Raw genomic sequence first — 17,622 nt, forward strand, 5'->3', positions numbered from 1 at the left:
GTAAAGGTGGAGCAGTCACCAATCTTTGAGACCATCTTTGGGGTTAACGCAGTTTGAAATGCAGTCAGTACCAAGTGGTTTGATTGACAGGTTGTCAGGCTCATTCGCATTCTGTTCAGTTCTGCCCTTTCTCGGATATTTAGCCAACATCAGGTATTCGTTGTCCAAGGCCTTCTCCCTCCCTAACCTTTGCCCTTTGGCCCTTCAGGTGATGATGATGATGAGGAGAGCGGAGAGGAGCGTCTGCCCTCCTGTTTTGACTACATCATGCACTTCCTCACAGTCTTCTGGAAGGTTCTTTTTGCCTTCGTACCGCCGACCGAGTACTGGAACGGCTGGGCATGTTTCATCGTGTCGATCTTGCTGATCGGAGTCCTGACGGCGGTGACAGGTGACTTGGCGTCCCACTTCGGCTGCACCGTCGGACTGAAGGACTCCGTCACCGCCGTGGTGTTTGTGGCACTGGGCACCTCTGTACCAGGTGTGTGTTTCCATAGCAAATGTGGCCGCGGTTTGTCGGGTGCCCAAAGTAAGGCTAGCGTTTGTGTCGCTTCTTCAAGCGTGTCAATGGATGAATGAATGAATGATTGAAAGTTATTCATTCATGGCATGATCCTTTCAAGTGGAAAATGCGTCAACGGAATATGTCATTACTGTTGAGATGTTGCTATGTGACTAGTTATATATTGCTTGTCTGAAGAGATTGAATCTTTGTTTATGTAGGCTTAACGTTACTGAAAATCCACATTCCCTTTAAAACACACACACACACACACACACATTCACACATCAGTTAGATGTGTGTGTGCTTGTGTGTGTATTGATGTAGCTTAAGTATCTTGACTATTCTATTCGCTAGGTTTAAGGTTAGTTCTAGCCTGTTCAAGGGGTCATTTTACCCATCCATCCCTCTCTCTCTCCTCTTCCACAGACACATTTGCCAGTAAGGTTGCAGCCATCCAGGACCAGTACGCCGATGCCTCCATCGGGAACGTGACGGGCAGCAACGCCGTGAACGTCTTCCTGGGCATCGGCGTGGCGTGGACCATCGCTGCCGTGTACTGGCGCACCAAAGGCAAGCCCTTCCGGGTGGCGCCGGGCTCCTTGGCGTTCTCCGTCACTCTGTTCACGGCGCTGTGCGTGGTGTCCGTCAGCGTGCTCCTGTACCGCCGGCGCCCCTCGGTGGCCTCGGGGGAGCTGGGTGGCCCGCGGACTTGCAAGATGCTGACGTCGCTGTTCTTCATTTTCCTCTGGCTCCTCTACATCCTGCTGGCCTCCCTGGAAGCATACTGTCACATTCCTGGATTCTGAGTGAGAGGGAGAGAAAGAGAGAGGGGGAGAAATGGAAGGAGGGAAAAGGGAGAGAAAGAGAAAGAGAGAGACAGGAGGGGAGAGGGGGGGAGAAGAGAGAGAGCGAGAGAGGGAAAGTATCAGGAATGCACTAGGTGAAGAGACATTATGTAGAGTTCTCATGGTAGACAATGTTCTATTAGGTTTTAGTATTTTAAATGAACTGTGAGTGTCTCTTTTCACACTAGTCATTTCTCCTCTCTGCTTCTGTCTTCTCTGTGCTCTAAAGTACTACTCTACCCTCACTCTCTTGCTGTCTTTGCCTTACTTGTACCAACTCTGAAGCTGTCTTAAACTTGTCCGTACCAGTAACCGATGACACTTCCTCTTCCAACTCCCCGTCCCTATTTGAGCCAATCCAAAGCTCCAGATTCACAGAGAAAGATGAAAGATCTCTCCCATTACGTTTTTCTACTCCTTTTCAATGGTGTTAATGGTGTCAGTGTTATTGTGTAGCTGTAATGGTGATGTCCTAAAAACATTTGGACCAACATCGGTTGACAGCATCGGACTCTAAACGTGGATTATAATAAAATGATGGATTTGCTATGTGTGTTCATGTGTGATGGAACTGAAGCATGTTTCAAGAGGTAATAAAAAGAAGACAAGTACATGAGAAGAAAACTACAGAAAATATGCACATTTTATAAAGGGAGGCGGGACAAGACATTCTGATTCCGGACTCTGAGAGGCAAGTTACAGGACCAATCAGAACAAAGATCTTTGTTCTGTGAATAATTCTGAAAATGGCGATTATGAACACCTTAAGGGCTGAATGTCAGGACATAACCTAAAAATTGGATAAACCATAGAGTTCCTGCTGACAGTGTGATTTATTCCAAAGGTAGGCTGGGCTATTGTCTGTTCTGTATTTGAAGAAACCTTTCCAAATCTCAGCAATGGCAGGAAAACTTAGCTGAGTTGTCTAAGGTGGACTGTCTAAGGTGGAAGTAGTGGACTAAGGAGGACTGAGGTGGATTAAGATGAATTGATGTGGATTAAGGTGGACTAAGATGAACTGAGGTAGATTAAGGTGGACTAAGATGGACTGAGGTGAACTAAGCTGGACTGAGGTGGACTAAGATGAATTGATGTGGATTAAGGTGGACTAAGATGAACTGAAGTGGATTAAGATGGACTAAGGCGGACTAAGATGAACTGAGGTGGATTAAGGTGGACTAAGATGGACTGAGGTGGACTAAGATGAACTGAGGTGGATTAAGATGGACTAAGATGGACTGAGGTGGACTAAGATGAACTGAGCTGGATTAAGATGGACTAAGATGGACTGAGGTGGACTAAGATGAACTGAGGTGGATTAAGATGGACTAAGATGGACTAAGGTGGACTAAGATGGACTAAGATGAACTGAGGTGGATTAAGGTGGACTAAGATGGACTGAGGTGGATTAAGATGGACTAAGGTGGACTAAGATAGACTAAGGTGGATTAAGATGGACTACGATGAACTGAGGTGGATTAAGATGGACTAAGGTGGACTAAGATGAACTGAGGTGGATTAAGGTGGACTAAGATGAACTGAGGTGGATTAAGGTGGACTAAGGTGGACTAAGATGAACTGAGGTGGATTAAGGTGGACTAAGAACTTCTGCTGTGTCAAGGAGAAAAGTGTTACTATGGACGTTCTGGGCAGGCAATGACTTTTGACACCATGTAAAGAGGTCTTTGGTTTCAGTGCCAGAACACACACTTTGTCTGAGCTTGTGTCTCTACGCAAAAACACTGATTTAGTGTAATATAAAGATATTATTATTGCTATTACTATTATTTTTTATTATATACTGATTACATTGTTGTTGTAAAACTACAACACTCTTGGTACAGCACGTTTATCTCGTCACTGTATTGTTGAGGTGAGCATTTGTAGCATGTGGGTTTGCTCTGTGTTGTGAAGATAAAGTGTGCGTGTATTTGTAGAACGATAGAACAGAAGAGAGAGGGAACGTTATCTCTATCCACCCCCCCCCGCAATTTTGTTTAATGTAATCCCCTGTTGAGAATGGAGGATGGAGTCATCATACGCAAAAGAGCAAAAATGGGCAGAGGACAGAGAGCAGAGGTGTGACAAATATAGTACTCGTGCAGATATTTAGCTATTCTGAGGAACTGTTTCAGCCTAATACATTGTTTTGAGTGATAGAATGTGTATGCAGTGTATTTTTAGCACCTCCTGTTGCTAGGCAACCATCCCAGAGAGTCATTGTCTTGTCTGAGCCTGGGCCTGTTAATACTATCTCTCCTTCTCTCTCCCTCTGTGTGTGTGTGTGTGTGTGTGTGTGTGTGTGTGTGTGTGTGTGTGTGTGTGTGTGTGTGTGTGTGTGGTAATCTCCTTATAAGGTCACTACCTTTCTTCCTAGCTGTCTGGCTACACTTAAGGTTTCATGAATTGGGGTGGCAGCCCTAAACATGGCAATGAAAAACAACCGCTGTAATTCATTTCCAAAACCTAGGTGTGTTCTGAATGAGAGAGAGAGAGAGAGAAGGAGAGAGAGAGAGAGAGAGAGAGAGAGAGGAGAGAAAAGGAGTGAAAGGTTCAGTCTTGTTTTTAATAAACAATGGTGGGAATTAGGAGAGTGGTGTCTGTGGATTATGATTTATCCTAAAGCGCATGATGGTCTGTCATGGAAAATGTAGTTTTAGAAAGTAAATATGATTAGCTATGTTCACACACACACACACACACACACACACACACACACACACACACACACACCACATACGTACACACACAAACATTCTGAACCACAGGTTGGTTTTCCTCTGTATTTCCCTGTATATATTTTTTTGCCAGAAATGTGTGTGTGTGTGGCATACCATCCAACATTGTGATCCATTGGGTGAGAGTGAAGTGTCCAAGAGTCACTGACTTGCACACACAAAAGCACACACACACACGGTTCTGCAGTGGCATACAGATTACTTTTACAACAGTGCAAACATCCTTTTCACGTGCCCACATTTCTCAGCGTTGCCTCTCCCTCCTTCAGCCATCACACCCTCCCAACACACACACACACACACGGTCCTGGATATTCACTCACATTCATATTTTTCTAAAGTTATTATGCAATACTAAGATTTATTGTACATGTAGAAGGTAAATCATAGACTTTTAGCAAAGAAGATTAAAATAACCTAAGCATGTGTGCAGTACACTATCTCTTACACTACTTCTGTACATTTTGACTACATTTATGTTATATTGATATCTTGTTATTAAAAGCTTTAATTGTGTTTGTGTGCGTGGGTGAAGGGGCAGGATTGATTTGTATTTGCATAGCTACAGCTGCAACTTATAGGTAGTATTTGGAAAAAAGGAGAGAATTGCCAAACATGCCAGCCAGTGTGTGTGTGTGTGTGTGTTTGTGCGTGTGTGTGTGTGTGTGTGTACACTTCCTTGTACATTTCTTCTTTGTTGTGTTTCTCTTCACTCATTTCATGTTTACCCCCATCCGTATCAGAACTCCTTCCCTTTAAATCACAACATGTTGTTCTGTTGCTTTAAATACGTTGCGTCCTCAAATCATGATGCGAAAGGAAGAGAATTGTTAAGATTTTGCCAGCCTGCGTTTTTGATGCACTGAGGGGCTCAGGGAGCAGCTGGCCTCTCTGTGCATGATGCCACAAGACCTTCATACTCCTAACCTTGTTTAAAAACACCACAGGTTCAATTTTAAGTTGTTTATATATATACAGTTGTGATCAAATTTATTCAACCCCCACTGAAATAAAGTGTTTTGGCCAGTTTGACATTGATTTTGATCATTTCAGTCATCTTATTTACAATTATATCAAAGAGGCACTTATAAATTAGACAAACATAACATAATATTTATGATGGAATAACCACAAATGTCTTTACTGTGCTCACATCATTATCAGTTTTATTCAACCCCCTAGTGACATTATTTTTTAGTACTTAGTACAACATCCTTTTCCAGTTATGACAGCTTTCAAGCGTGAAGCATAGCTTGACACAAGTGTCTTGCAGCGACCTATGGGTATCTTAGCCCATTCTTCATGGGCAAAAGCCTCCAGTTCAGTCATTCTTAGGCTTGCGCACTGCAACTGCCTTCTTTAGGTCCCACCAGAGGTTCTCAATTGGATTTAAGTCTGGTGATTGCGATGGCCACTAGAATGTTCCAGCCTTTCATGTTCAACCATGCTCTAGTGGACTTGGATGTGTGCTTCGGATCATTGTCCTGTTGGAAGGTCCAACGTCTCCCAAGCCGCAGGTTTGTGACTGACTCCATCACATTTTCCTCCAAGATCTCCTGGTACTGAAGGGAATTCATGGTACCCTGCACACGTTGAAGCTTTCCTGTACCATTAGAAGCAAAACAGCCCCAAAGCATAATTGACCCCCCGCCATGCTTCACAGTAGGCAAGGTGTTCTTTTGTTCATAAGCCTGGTTCTTCCTTCTCCAAACATAGCGCTGGTCCATTGTCCCAAACAGTTCTAATTTAGTTTCATCTGACCACAGTACACTGTTCCAAAACCTTTGTGGCTTGTCCACATGACTTTTGGCATACTGCAGTCGACTTTTCTTGTTCTTTGGAGTCAGCAAGGGGGTGCGTCTGGGCGTTCTGGCATGGAGGTCTTCGTTATGCAGTGCGCGCCTTATTGTCTGAGCTGAAACTTCAGTGCCCACATCTGACAGGTCTTTTTTCAGTTCCTTAGCAGTCACGCGGGGATTTTTCTCCACATTACGCTTCAGGTAGCGCACAGCAGTCGTGGTCAGGATCTTCTTTCTGCCACGACCAGGTAACGTTTCCACTGTGCCCTTTAACTTGAACTTGCGAATGATACTTCCGATAGTGTCTCTTGGAATATTTAACAACTTCGCAATCTTTTTATATCCATTGCCATTCTTGTGAAGAGCAATAACCTCTTCTCTTGTCTTCTGGGACCATTCTCTTGCCTTCACCATGCTTGGAAACACACCAGTAGATGTCTAGAAGGAGCTGAGTATCACAGTCCTTTTAAATCTGCCTAATTGGTGCTTATCATGCTTGATTGCTGCTCGTTGACATCCACAGATGTTTTCAATACCTGATGGAAAACACTGGAATGAACCTCTGTTCTTAGGAGTGGTAGTCGTAAAGGGGTTGAATAATTGTGTCAATGAAGAAATCACAAAAAGGCCATTTAATACTTTATGACAAAAAAAATTGATGCTATCTTAGTTGCATTTAGTTCTTTAACAAGTCCTTGTAAGATTTCATTATGAACACAATTACAAATGTGCACTGAATTCCATAAAACCCTTCGCAGCATTGGGGGTTGAATAAATTTGATCACAACTGTATATATATATATATATATATATATATATATATATATATATATATATATATATATATATATATATATATGAGGGGTGGTGGTTGGTAGTGAGGGGGGTGGGTGGTGGGGTTGGTGAGGGGTTGGTAGTGGTGGTGGTGAGGGGTTGGTAGTGGGTGTTGGTAGTGGTGGTGGTGGGGTTGGTGGTGGTGGTGGTGAGGGGTTGGTAGTGGGTGTTGGTAGTGTTTTTGGCTCTATGCTGATTTGACAGGAGTTAGACTCAGGAGTCCAGACACTGCCACTCTTCTTGACAGTCTGTCATTCACTGGAGAGGAACAATAGGAAGAGAGGAATAAAAAGAGAGGGAAAACCAGTCCCCCTGGAGAGTGAGGAGAGAAGGCAGAAAAGACGGAAAGAAATGCGGCGTCTGGGTTTAGAAAAACACAGGCTGCGAGCCAGGATGAACCCGTGAATGAATGTGGAGTATCTGAATGACCGGCGAGCCGCAACAGCCCGAGGCCGTGACCGGCATGCCGAAGTGCACCTCGGGGAATACGCAAGGCATTGTGGGAAAGGGGGGGGGGGGGGGGGGGGGGGGGGGGCTGCCCAGTTGAACCATTAGTTCAGACATCACTGATGTCAAATCAGGCACAGGTGGAAACCTTGACAGACTGCCATCCGATCTAAATATGGCTCCATTGTTAAATAACGAGGCAATTAATTCAATACGGGGTAGTGTAAGTTGAAGGTTTAAAAAGGTAAATAAAAAACTGCGTCATAGCCATTCTGTGTCGTTAATTAGATTGAGTACGGCATACTTTTAGTGCATATGCAACCTTTCGTTATTAGGCCTATTATTCTACTAAAAAGACAGCAATTTAGGATAGGGATCCACTTCATAAAAGATGTCGGCCTGTATCTTAAGTGCAGTGAATCAGCGACGTTTTGATGACGTGCAGTGCTGTGAGTGTCGCGCAGGCGTCTCGCGCGCACACCGACACCTCCCCGGGGCTCGCGCACCAAACCCCCATGAAGGCCCCGGGAGAGAATTAGAAACACAAGGTGGGAATTAAATAAAGGGTGTAACGAGCCTCCTGAAGGGTAAACATCTGGCTGGGAATTACATCTTCTCACATACACCTGCTACCCACTGCATTAGGAACATTTATTCGTGTAGTTAGGCTACATTATACTATATACAGATACCATACGATAACGTGGCGTTATCAGCCAATGCAGCCTCGGGAACAAGGTTCCTCCTTCATAAATGTGGACTGCCGTATTTCACCATTTTCGTAATGTATGATGTTATCCTAGCTATTTGTCCAAAGTTACATATAACATCTGTATTATAGGATAACTATATGAAAAGAAACGTACTTTATTAAATGCAAAACACACTATTCATTGTGTACAATGCTTCAGTATGACGCTTGCCAAAATTACTCTCGCCTTTTGGCAGTGTCGTTTTGACTCTGGTGTTATAATCTCCCTGTTATGTGCGGAACTGCAAGGATGTCAATCAAAAATGCCTCAGTGACGTATGATGTACCAGTGTCCTGGAGTCTAGGCTATAGGTCACATTCCTTACAAGTTTATCAGAAGGGATATTATAAGAATGAGTGCAATTTTGCCAGAGCTATTACATTTACATCATTTAGCAGACACTTATCGAGAGCGACTTACAAAGTGCTTTGCTGTTGCCAACATGTTAAGAGTTATGAATCCTCTACCTGGCTATATCACTAATATCACACTTTAACTAACTCCACTGAAGTTACGTGGAAATTAAAGATTTGTGGATGTACTGATAGGATGTATTGGTGAAGGAAACATGAAAAAACTATATTGTAAATGAAAAATATGTATTGGGGTCCTAATATAACCTTCCTGTGTGGAGTGTTTACCACTTTCTCATGTGTAAAAAAAGAACTGAAATACCCCGGAAGGGCAACATTTCTGACAAAATCTTCTATTTATTGAATGTACAGTTCCATATATAATTCCACTGAGGCAATAAGACATACAACCAGAGCCGTAATGATTCCCTTACACAAGCCAGACCAGTACTTTACTTACAGTGTTTCAGTAAGAAAGGTGGATAGAGAGTAAGGGAGAAAACAGTGAGATAGATAGATAGATAGATAGATAGATAGATAGATAGATAGATAGATAGATAGATAGATAGATAGATAGATAGATAGATAGATAGATAGATAGATAGATAGATAGATAGATAGATAGATAGATAGATAATCACATGTACTTGGTTTAATCTGCGAGTCAAGGTGGATCAGAACTAGGTGTTCTGCCTTCAGTCTTTGCTTGCGTTGGAATCTGTGGTTTATAGTAATGTGCCACAGCACTGTCCCCTTTAATTCAACCAACCAACCATTCTTGGTAGGAGATGAACATAAGAATGGCCAGAATTACTACTTAAAAACATCTTGTTAAAACTATATTTAATTACATATTGTGCCAAATCCATCAGACTGGATCTACATAATAGTATACAATCTGTTTGTTTTGACGCTACAATACATAACAGATGTTAAAAACAAAGAAAAAAATGAGAAGGGGGAGAATAAAAGTGCACCAATGTGTAAATGAATTAAAACTCCGGAGGATTTAAGAATCTAACCAATCGCAGCAGGACAATAATATCACAAAGCCATCAGATTTTTCTGTGTTGAGAGTCTGGCCTTAGGAACCACCGAATTTGAAACTCTTACAATGTGCAAGAATCACAAGGTCAGTTGATTGTATGGGGAATAAAAAGCTTTCCTAAGTGTCCCCACAAACACTAGTGGACATATACTCTACACACAGGAGACCCAGAGTTCACCAGAGCCGAGTGGGGACCACGACCTCAGCTGTGGTACACGCAGGTTTACACACAAACATGAAACATAGACTGTTTGGGTGTTTGAATGTGGTTGAAGTGCTCGCCTATTAACATGATAGGCATAAGATATGACAACCTGAGGGGTGAGAGAGAGAGAGAGAGAGGAGAGAGAGAGAGAGAGAGAGGAGAGAGAGAGAGAGAGAGAGAGAGAGAGGAGAGAGGAGAGAGAGAGAGAGAGAGAGTGAGAGAGAGAGAGAGTGTGTGTGTGTCTTTCTTAGAAACTTTCTGGGACAGACCAAACGATTTCATAGAGTTCTTTATCATACTCTGATCTTTATCATACTCTGAAGGTTCTCTCATATGTAAACACACACCACACATCACCTGGAATTATGTGCAACCCCTCATCTAGTCAGTAGTAAAGCTCACATAACATCACACTATTTAAGGTTTATATTGATGTAGCAACCATATCTTAAACCCAAAATCATATACACATATTAATGGCATGTCTTCATAAAATCTACACTAATAACAACAATTTTCAGTATACAATATGAAACAGTACCAATTTCCCCCATTTAGATGGGCTTTTAAAGCTTTGGACACATTAAAGACGCCAGGACTCGGAGAGGTTGAGTAGTCTGTAGCAGCCATGTACATTCATGCCCGTCTCCTACACCCACAAACACAGGACAGCCTTCCCTTAGCACAGGACTACAGACGCAGGACAGCCTTCCCTTTGCACAGGACTACAGATGCAGGACAGCCTTCCCTTAGCACTGGACTACAGACACAGGACAGCCTTCCCTTAGCACAGGACTACAGACGCAGGACAGCCTTCCTTAGCACTGGACTACAGATGCAGGACAGCCTTCCCTTAGCACTGGACTACAGACACAGGACAGCCTTCCCTTAGCACTGGACTACAGACGCAGGACAGCCTTCCCTTAGCACTGGACTACAGACACAGGACAGCCTTCCCTTAGCACTGGACTACAGACACAGGACAGCCTTCCCTTAGCACTGGATGGTGGTCTAAGGCTTGAATGATAGTATTTCCTGCCATAATCTCAATTCGCCCCTAAAGGATTATTGAACTTCCGCTTTTGAACCTGAACTTTCTGGATGGTCTGGCAGACCACCGGCCTCCTAACCTTGCTGAGATGAGCGAGGACTTCTGCATCAGCAGCTGAATCATTCAAGCAGACCTCTCAAACGGGCCGTAAAATGGCTGATTAGTCCAAGTGACTGTCATCACTTATACTGCTGTGTAAGTCCAAATGTTTGGTGGTGTGGGCTTAATAACTGGAGAAGAGGAAGAGATAGAGGGGACATAAGGAGGAGAATACATGATGGAGAGATGGAGGGAGAGATACTGCTGGCCCATTTACTTAAAACGAGGCTCTCATCCATTAGCAGAGATTATGGACATATACCACAGAGCAACGATAAACATGAATCCGGAATGAGGAGGTCAAATCAAATCAGCTCCACGCTATAAATCCCACGGTTGCTCAGCTCAAATACACTGCCCATCTCTGACAATTACGCAACAGGGTTATGATTCTGAGCAGACCTCCATCTCCCAGTACCACACACCATGACCTCTCCTTTCTACTCATGTTCCCCTGCGTGGGATCCAGCTTGTGGTGGGGGGGGGTCTGAGTTAGATGGGAACAGATGATTTGTTGAGCCTGCCCAGCCCTGTATGGCAGTCTGGGGGGGCGCGGAGTGAAAACACAGGCTGGTTGCCCGACTGGTAGTGGTTTCATGAAGCACAGTGTATAGGATCAACACCCCAATTACACACCAAATTAAAAAACACACACAAGGGTTAGAATAAGCCAAGTCACAGATGTCGGGATGGAGAGAGACAAAGAGAGAGGGAGAGATGGAGAGACATAGACAGAGGAAGGAGGGAGGGAAGGAGAGGGAGACAGAGAGAGAGAGGGGGGGAGGAAGAGGGAGGAAGATTGGGGGTTCGTACTCATGGTCATAATTTGGGTGAGAAGTTAAAAATAAAACGACCAAAGAGAATTTAAGTGAAGAAGAATCACTATTCAAGCAAATAAATCTGCAAGAATACCAACATGCACACACTCACACGCACTCATGCTCACACGTGCACTAAAATATCCATTACATTAATGTATTTTGCCTATTGCTGAAATATGTAGTGAGAATTAACTGTACGGAGGGCATGGGCAGTTGGCTTACAGGACTGGCCATCTGCGCATCGTTATGTTAAACAAGTACCATTCAGATTAAGCATTATCCTAGATTTGCATTATAGTTGCGAGTAACCTACGGTACTACTAAAGCTACACTGCCACCTGCAGGATGATTTTGAGTACTACAGTTAAGGCTCCCCCAGCCTTGCATACCACAGAAATAAATAAAATTCTCTTTAAAAACTCCCTCCGTTGCACAGGTGCTTGACACACAGACATCAGTATGCATGACTGCCAATATAGTTAAAGCTAGAGAACAAGTCATTATAGTTTTTGGCTACAAACGTGACTTTTGGTTAAAAGAAAATAAGAAATGTAGACATTAAAAGATTAAGCCCAGTGAGATTATTGGCAGCGGAGAGAACTCCATCCTGTTGGGGAAGCTATGAGCACGTGTGTGTGTGCGTGTGCGTGTGCGTGTGTGTGTGTGTGTGTGTCGTGTGTGTGTGCGCGTGTGTGTGTGTGTGGGGTCAGGGAAGCAAAAAAAAAATTATAAACAAATCCTATAAAAACATTTATACATCTTTTAGTAATACTATTTCTAACAATCCAGTGAGAAACATGGCATGAGAGGTGGAGCTCATGAGGGAGGAGTGAGGGAGTGAAACCAGTCACACTAAAGCGGTCACACTAAAGCGGTCACACTAAAGCGGTCACACTGCGGTGAGCTCAGACTCGGACGTCACAGGCGTGCTAGAGGAGGAGGAGTCTCCCAGCGTGGTGCTGTGGTCCAGACTTTGGCTCCAGCTGTGACTGGGCGAGGGGAAAGGGGGCGTGCTGCAGTTAGAGGGCGGGCCCGAGCCGGCGTTATCGCGGCTGGGGAGCTGACTGAAGAGGGCGTCGCTGCGGAGGCCTTTGGTCTCTAGCTCCCCCTGCAGGTAGCAGCAGATCTCTTCGGGTAAGCGGTCGAGCTCCGCCTCGCAATCCCGCTGCAAACGCAAAAAGTGCTGCAGGGGGGAACATGATGGTGAAACAGAAAAGGGAGAGAGAAAGAGAGAGAGAGAGAGAAAGAAAGAGAGAAAACTATGAGACTATGGAATGTCTGGAAAAACCTAAAACATAAATGTAAATTAACAGATATTCTTGACAAATCATCAATAGAAAAATAGCAAAGTGTGAGAGTTGAAAAGCACAGTGGCAGCCTAGGGAGTAATGGAGAGGGAGAGAAGAAGAGAAAAGAGAGGAGAGGAGAGAGGAGAAGAGAAAGGAGAGAGGAGAGGAGAGAGAGGAGAGGAGAGAGAGAGCAGAGACAGAGGAGATGAGAAGAGAGAGGAGAAGAGAAGAGAGAGAGGAGAGGAGAAGAGAGGAGAGGAGAAGAGATGAGAAGAAAGAGAGGAGAAGAGAAGAGAGAGAGGAGAGGAGGAGAGGAGAAGAGAGGAGAAAAGAGGAGAGGAGAAGAGAGAGGAGAAGAGAGAGGAGAGGAGAAGAGAGAGAGGAGGAGGAGAGGAGAAGAGAGAGGAGAGGAGAAGAGAGGAGGTGTGGCTGCACCGGTTGCTGCTCCTCCTCCAGCTTCTGTACGATGTCCCTCTGCTGTAACTTCAGCCTCTCCTGACGCTTCTCCTGGGCTTCATCCAACTGCAAACACCACACAATCAGGAGTGGAGTAAGTGTTGTGTGTGTGTGTGTGTGTGTGTGTGTGTGTGTGTGATGAACAAATGAGTGAAAAATGTTGGAGTGGCATGTTTGTACACTAAAGTGAAGATGTGGAGCGCTCGTACCCTGAGGATTAAGCTCACAGATTCTTGGATGTGTTTCCTATTGATCTCATTCAGTTCACTGTGCAGAGAGAGAGAGAGAGAGAGAGAGAGAGAGAGAGAGAGAGAGAGGGAGAGAGAGAGAGATCAAATTTCCACAAAAATACCATGTTTTTTTTTACTGCAAATGCTTTTTTAGCATTAGGTGCAAACCTAATTGAAGATTTCAACAGATTTCAAGATTTCAGTTAACACTGCCCACTGGACCCAATTCCTTCCACTCTTTTCCAGAATATGTCAAGAGAACTCTCGTTCATCTCGGCAATCATCAACAACTCCTTAGTTTCGGGTCATGTACCTACCGTGCTCAAGATGGCAAGGGTGGTACCAATCTTGAAAAAAGCAACACTTGACATCTCTGGCACGAACAACTACAGACCGGTATCACTTCTTTCTTTTCTATCAAAAATTCTGGAGTGAGCAGTCTATGACCAATTATCTCTCTTCCTCACCCAGAACCAACTCCATGATCCTAATCAGTCTGGCTTCAAACGGGCACACTCAACAGAAACTGCCCTCAAAGCAGTGACCGAGAAGCTCCATGCTGCCAAGGCTAACAAGCCTGATACCACTTGCCATTGTTCTTAAAATGTATGTCTGTCTATGGTTAATTGTGCTTGTTGGCAAACGTCTAACTAGGTAATGACATTGACTCCTGTAGTTTAGTAGTAGTCTGACTCAATGGTATCTTGAATTCTGGCCTATCTGTACTATTTCCTAGGATGAATTCTGTGATCAGAAGTAGGCCTGTGTTGAAAAAATCGATTTTCCGATTCAGAATCGAATCGATTCGTGATTATCGATTCGTACGTCCAAAGATCGATTTTTTTGTGAACTTTTACCCCCGCCTCGTCACTGAATTCACGCTGGCGTGCTCGGTCTAACTAACCGTAAAACAACATGGCGACGGACAGTGACGGTAACGACGATAGTCAAATCGGCAATCTAAAAACAGAAGGACAGTTTATCCAGTGTCAGTGACTATTTACATTTAGTCCATGTCACTGACAGTTTACCCAGTGTTTTTACAGTTTAAAAAAGTTAAAAATGCTCTTGTAACGTTGGGCGCAAGGCGATGGACGAGACAGAATCCTTTGCACTTTCCAAATCGTTACGTTTATTACATTTACCGAAGCGTAGACAGCGCACATAAAACACGTTTACATAGAACATGTGTGACTCAAACAACGACGAGCACAGGACGCTGCGCGAACGCACATTAAATGGACAAACCACACAAACCCCACGTGATAACGAGACGGGCCACAGGTGAGACGGATTATACAAGACGCACCCGCACCCACGGAGATACGCAGACGAGTAGACGCAGTCAACGTTAACACATGCCCAACAGGGAGGGGTCGGGGACCGTAACGTGACAGTTCTGTTATTATATTCTCACTTTAAAGAAAAATACACGTTTACATTTTATACTTTCAGTTTATTAAGTGTGAGCACTTTTAAAATAAAAATGCAAAAATTATTTCAATCATAATAATAATGCACTGGTTAGTGTCCCAGTAGGAGTCCACTCTTGCAGATATAGACACCTCAAAGACTTCCTCTGTTTATTGTCCTGGATTACCTTTCTTGAAGGTAGATTTATGATTACCCTTTTCACCAGTCTTCCAGCCATCAGTAACTACCAACTACCAGTAACTATTTGCTGATTAATATTGATATAATACTAGTTTTAACATGTTGCTTCTGTACATAGTCAGGAAACAGGTCAAATAAATACATTTTTAATAACACTAAACCCCGAATTGGATCGAATCGGATCGAATCGATTAAATCGGATTAAATCGAAATAAATCGATTCTTAATCTTCAGAATCGGATCGATTCTTGGAATTTGAATCGATACCCAGCCCTAATCAGAAGCAAAGCACTTTGTAAGTCGCTCTGGATAAGAGCGTCTGCTAAATGCCGTAAATGTAAATGTAAGATGCACAGAGAAGATGCACAGAGAAGATCACTGCTTATTCTTCAGCATGTGCAGGGGCCCCGCTGTGCAGAGGGGGCGGAGCTCCAGCGTGATGAAAGCAGGAACTTACGACTCCGCCTTCTCTTTGTCTCCTTTTTTGGCCTCGATGATGCTGTTCTGTCTCTTTCTGTCCAGGATCTTCTGTAGCTCCTTCTTCTCTCTAGTGGACAGATGGAGCAGAACATACACCACTCAGAACATACACCACCACTGAGAACATACACCACAACACACACCGCCACTCAGAACATACACCACCACTGAGAACATACACCACAACACACACCGCCACTCAGAACATACACCAATCAGAACATACACCACAACACACACCGCCACTCATAACATACACCACCACTGAGAACATACACCACAACACACCACCACTCAGAACATACACCAATCAGAACATACACCACCACTGAGAACATACACCACCACTGAGAACATACACCACAACACACACCGCCACTCAGAACATACACCAATCAGAACATACACCACAACACACACCGCCACTCATAACATACACCACAACACACACCGCCACTCAGAACATACACCACAACACACACCGCCACTCATAACATACACCACCACTGAGAACATACACCACAACACACCACCACTCAGAACATACACCAATCAGAACATACACCACAACACACACCGCCACTCATAACATACACCACAACACACACCGCCACTCAGAACATACACCACAACACACACCGCCACTCATAACATACACCACCACTGAGAACATACACCACCACTGAGAACATACACCACAACACACCACCACTCAGAACATACACCAATCAGAACCTACACCACCACTGAGAACATACACCACAACACACACCGCCACTCAGAACATACACCAATCAGAACATACACCACAACACACACCGCCACTCATAACATACACCACAACACACACCGCCACTCAGAACATACACCACAACACACACCGCCACTCATAACATACACCACCACTGAGAACATACACCACAACACACCACCACTCAGAACATACACCAATCAGAACATACACCACAACACACACCGCCACTCATAACATACACCACAACACACACCGCCACTCAGAACATACACCACAACACACACCGCCACTCAGAACATACACCAATCAGAACATACACAACACACACTGCCACTCAGAACATACACCACAACACACACCGCCACTCAGAACATACACCACTGGGAACATACACCACAACACACACCGCCACTCAGAACATACACCACAACACACACCGCCACTCAGAACATACACCACTGAGAACATACACCACAACACACGCCGCCACTCAGAACATACACCACTGAGAACACACACCACAACACACACCGCCACTCAGAACATACACCACAACACACGCCGCCACTCAGAACATACACCACTGAGAACACACACCACAACACACACCGCCACTCAGAACATACACCAATCAGAACATACACCGCCACTCAGAACATACACCACAACACACACCGCCACTCAGAACATACACCAATCAGAACATACACCGCCACTCAGAACATACACCACAACACACACCGCCACTCAGAACATACACCACAACACACACCGCCACTCAGAACACACACCACAACACACACCGCCACTCAGAACATACATGCACACACACGAGGGCAGAGAGAATGTGAGAGAGGGGGAGTGAGAGAGGGAGAGAGGGAGAGAGAGGGAGTGAGAGAGGGAGAGAGAGAGAGCAAGAGAGAGGGGGAGAGAGAAGATGAGAGAGAGGGGAGAGAGAGAGTGAGAAAGAGGAAGAGACGAAAAGGCAGAGAGAGATGTAGGGAAGTGTCTTACTTTTCACATATCTCCTTCAGTTTCTTTATTTGAGACGCCTGGCATTCCTGGGCAATTTCCTTTAGTTTCTGATATGACTGAAACAAAGAGACACAGAGTTCAGCCTTCACGGGGTGTGCCTGGGTGTGCTTGTGCGTGTGCCTGCGTGTGCGTGTGCCTGCGTGTGCGTGAGCCTGCGTGTGCGTGTGCCTGCGTGTGCGTGTGCCTGCGTGTGCGTGTGCCTGCGTGTGCGTGAGCCTGCGTGTGCGTGAGCCTGCGTGTGCGTGTGCCTGCGTGTGCGTGAGCCTG

General features: G+C 44.6%; 2 protein-coding genes across 4 annotated transcripts in view; one reads left to right on the forward strand and one right to left on the reverse strand.

Annotated features, from left to right (window-relative positions):
• The window catches only part of LOC143504303 (sodium/calcium exchanger 1-like), a 31,280-nt gene extending 27,339 nt beyond the window's left edge, over positions 1–3,941 (forward strand). For all 3 annotated transcript variants that reach the window (XM_076995816.1, XM_076995818.1, XM_076995819.1), the window contains 2 exons: positions 209–481; positions 932–3,941. In XM_076995816.1, the coding sequence (XP_076851931.1) occupies positions 209–481; positions 932–1,311 (653 nt within the window). In that variant the 3' untranslated portion in view covers positions 1,312–3,941. The remainder of the gene's footprint in view (positions 1–208; positions 482–931) is intronic.
• A 5,768-nt stretch (positions 3,942–9,709) lies between these two features.
• The window catches only part of plcb3 (phospholipase C, beta 3 (phosphatidylinositol-specific)), a 9,052-nt gene continuing 1,139 nt past the window's right edge, over positions 9,710–17,622 (reverse strand). The window contains exons 2-6 of the mRNA XM_076995815.1: positions 17,335–17,619; positions 15,544–15,633; positions 13,452–13,509; positions 13,222–13,308; positions 9,710–12,680 (exon numbers count right to left, since the gene is read on the reverse strand). Of these exons, the coding sequence (XP_076851930.1) occupies positions 12,387–12,680; positions 13,222–13,308; positions 13,452–13,509; positions 15,544–15,633; positions 17,335–17,619 (814 nt within the window). The 3' untranslated portion in view covers positions 9,710–12,386. The remainder of the gene's footprint in view (positions 12,681–13,221; positions 13,309–13,451; positions 13,510–15,543; positions 15,634–17,334; positions 17,620–17,622) is intronic.

This window comes from Brachyhypopomus gauderio, unplaced genomic scaffold (genome assembly GCF_052324685.1).
Source record: "Brachyhypopomus gauderio isolate BG-103 unplaced genomic scaffold, BGAUD_0.2 sc255, whole genome shotgun sequence".
Lineage (NCBI taxonomy): Eukaryota > Metazoa > Chordata > Actinopteri > Gymnotiformes > Hypopomidae > Brachyhypopomus > Brachyhypopomus gauderio.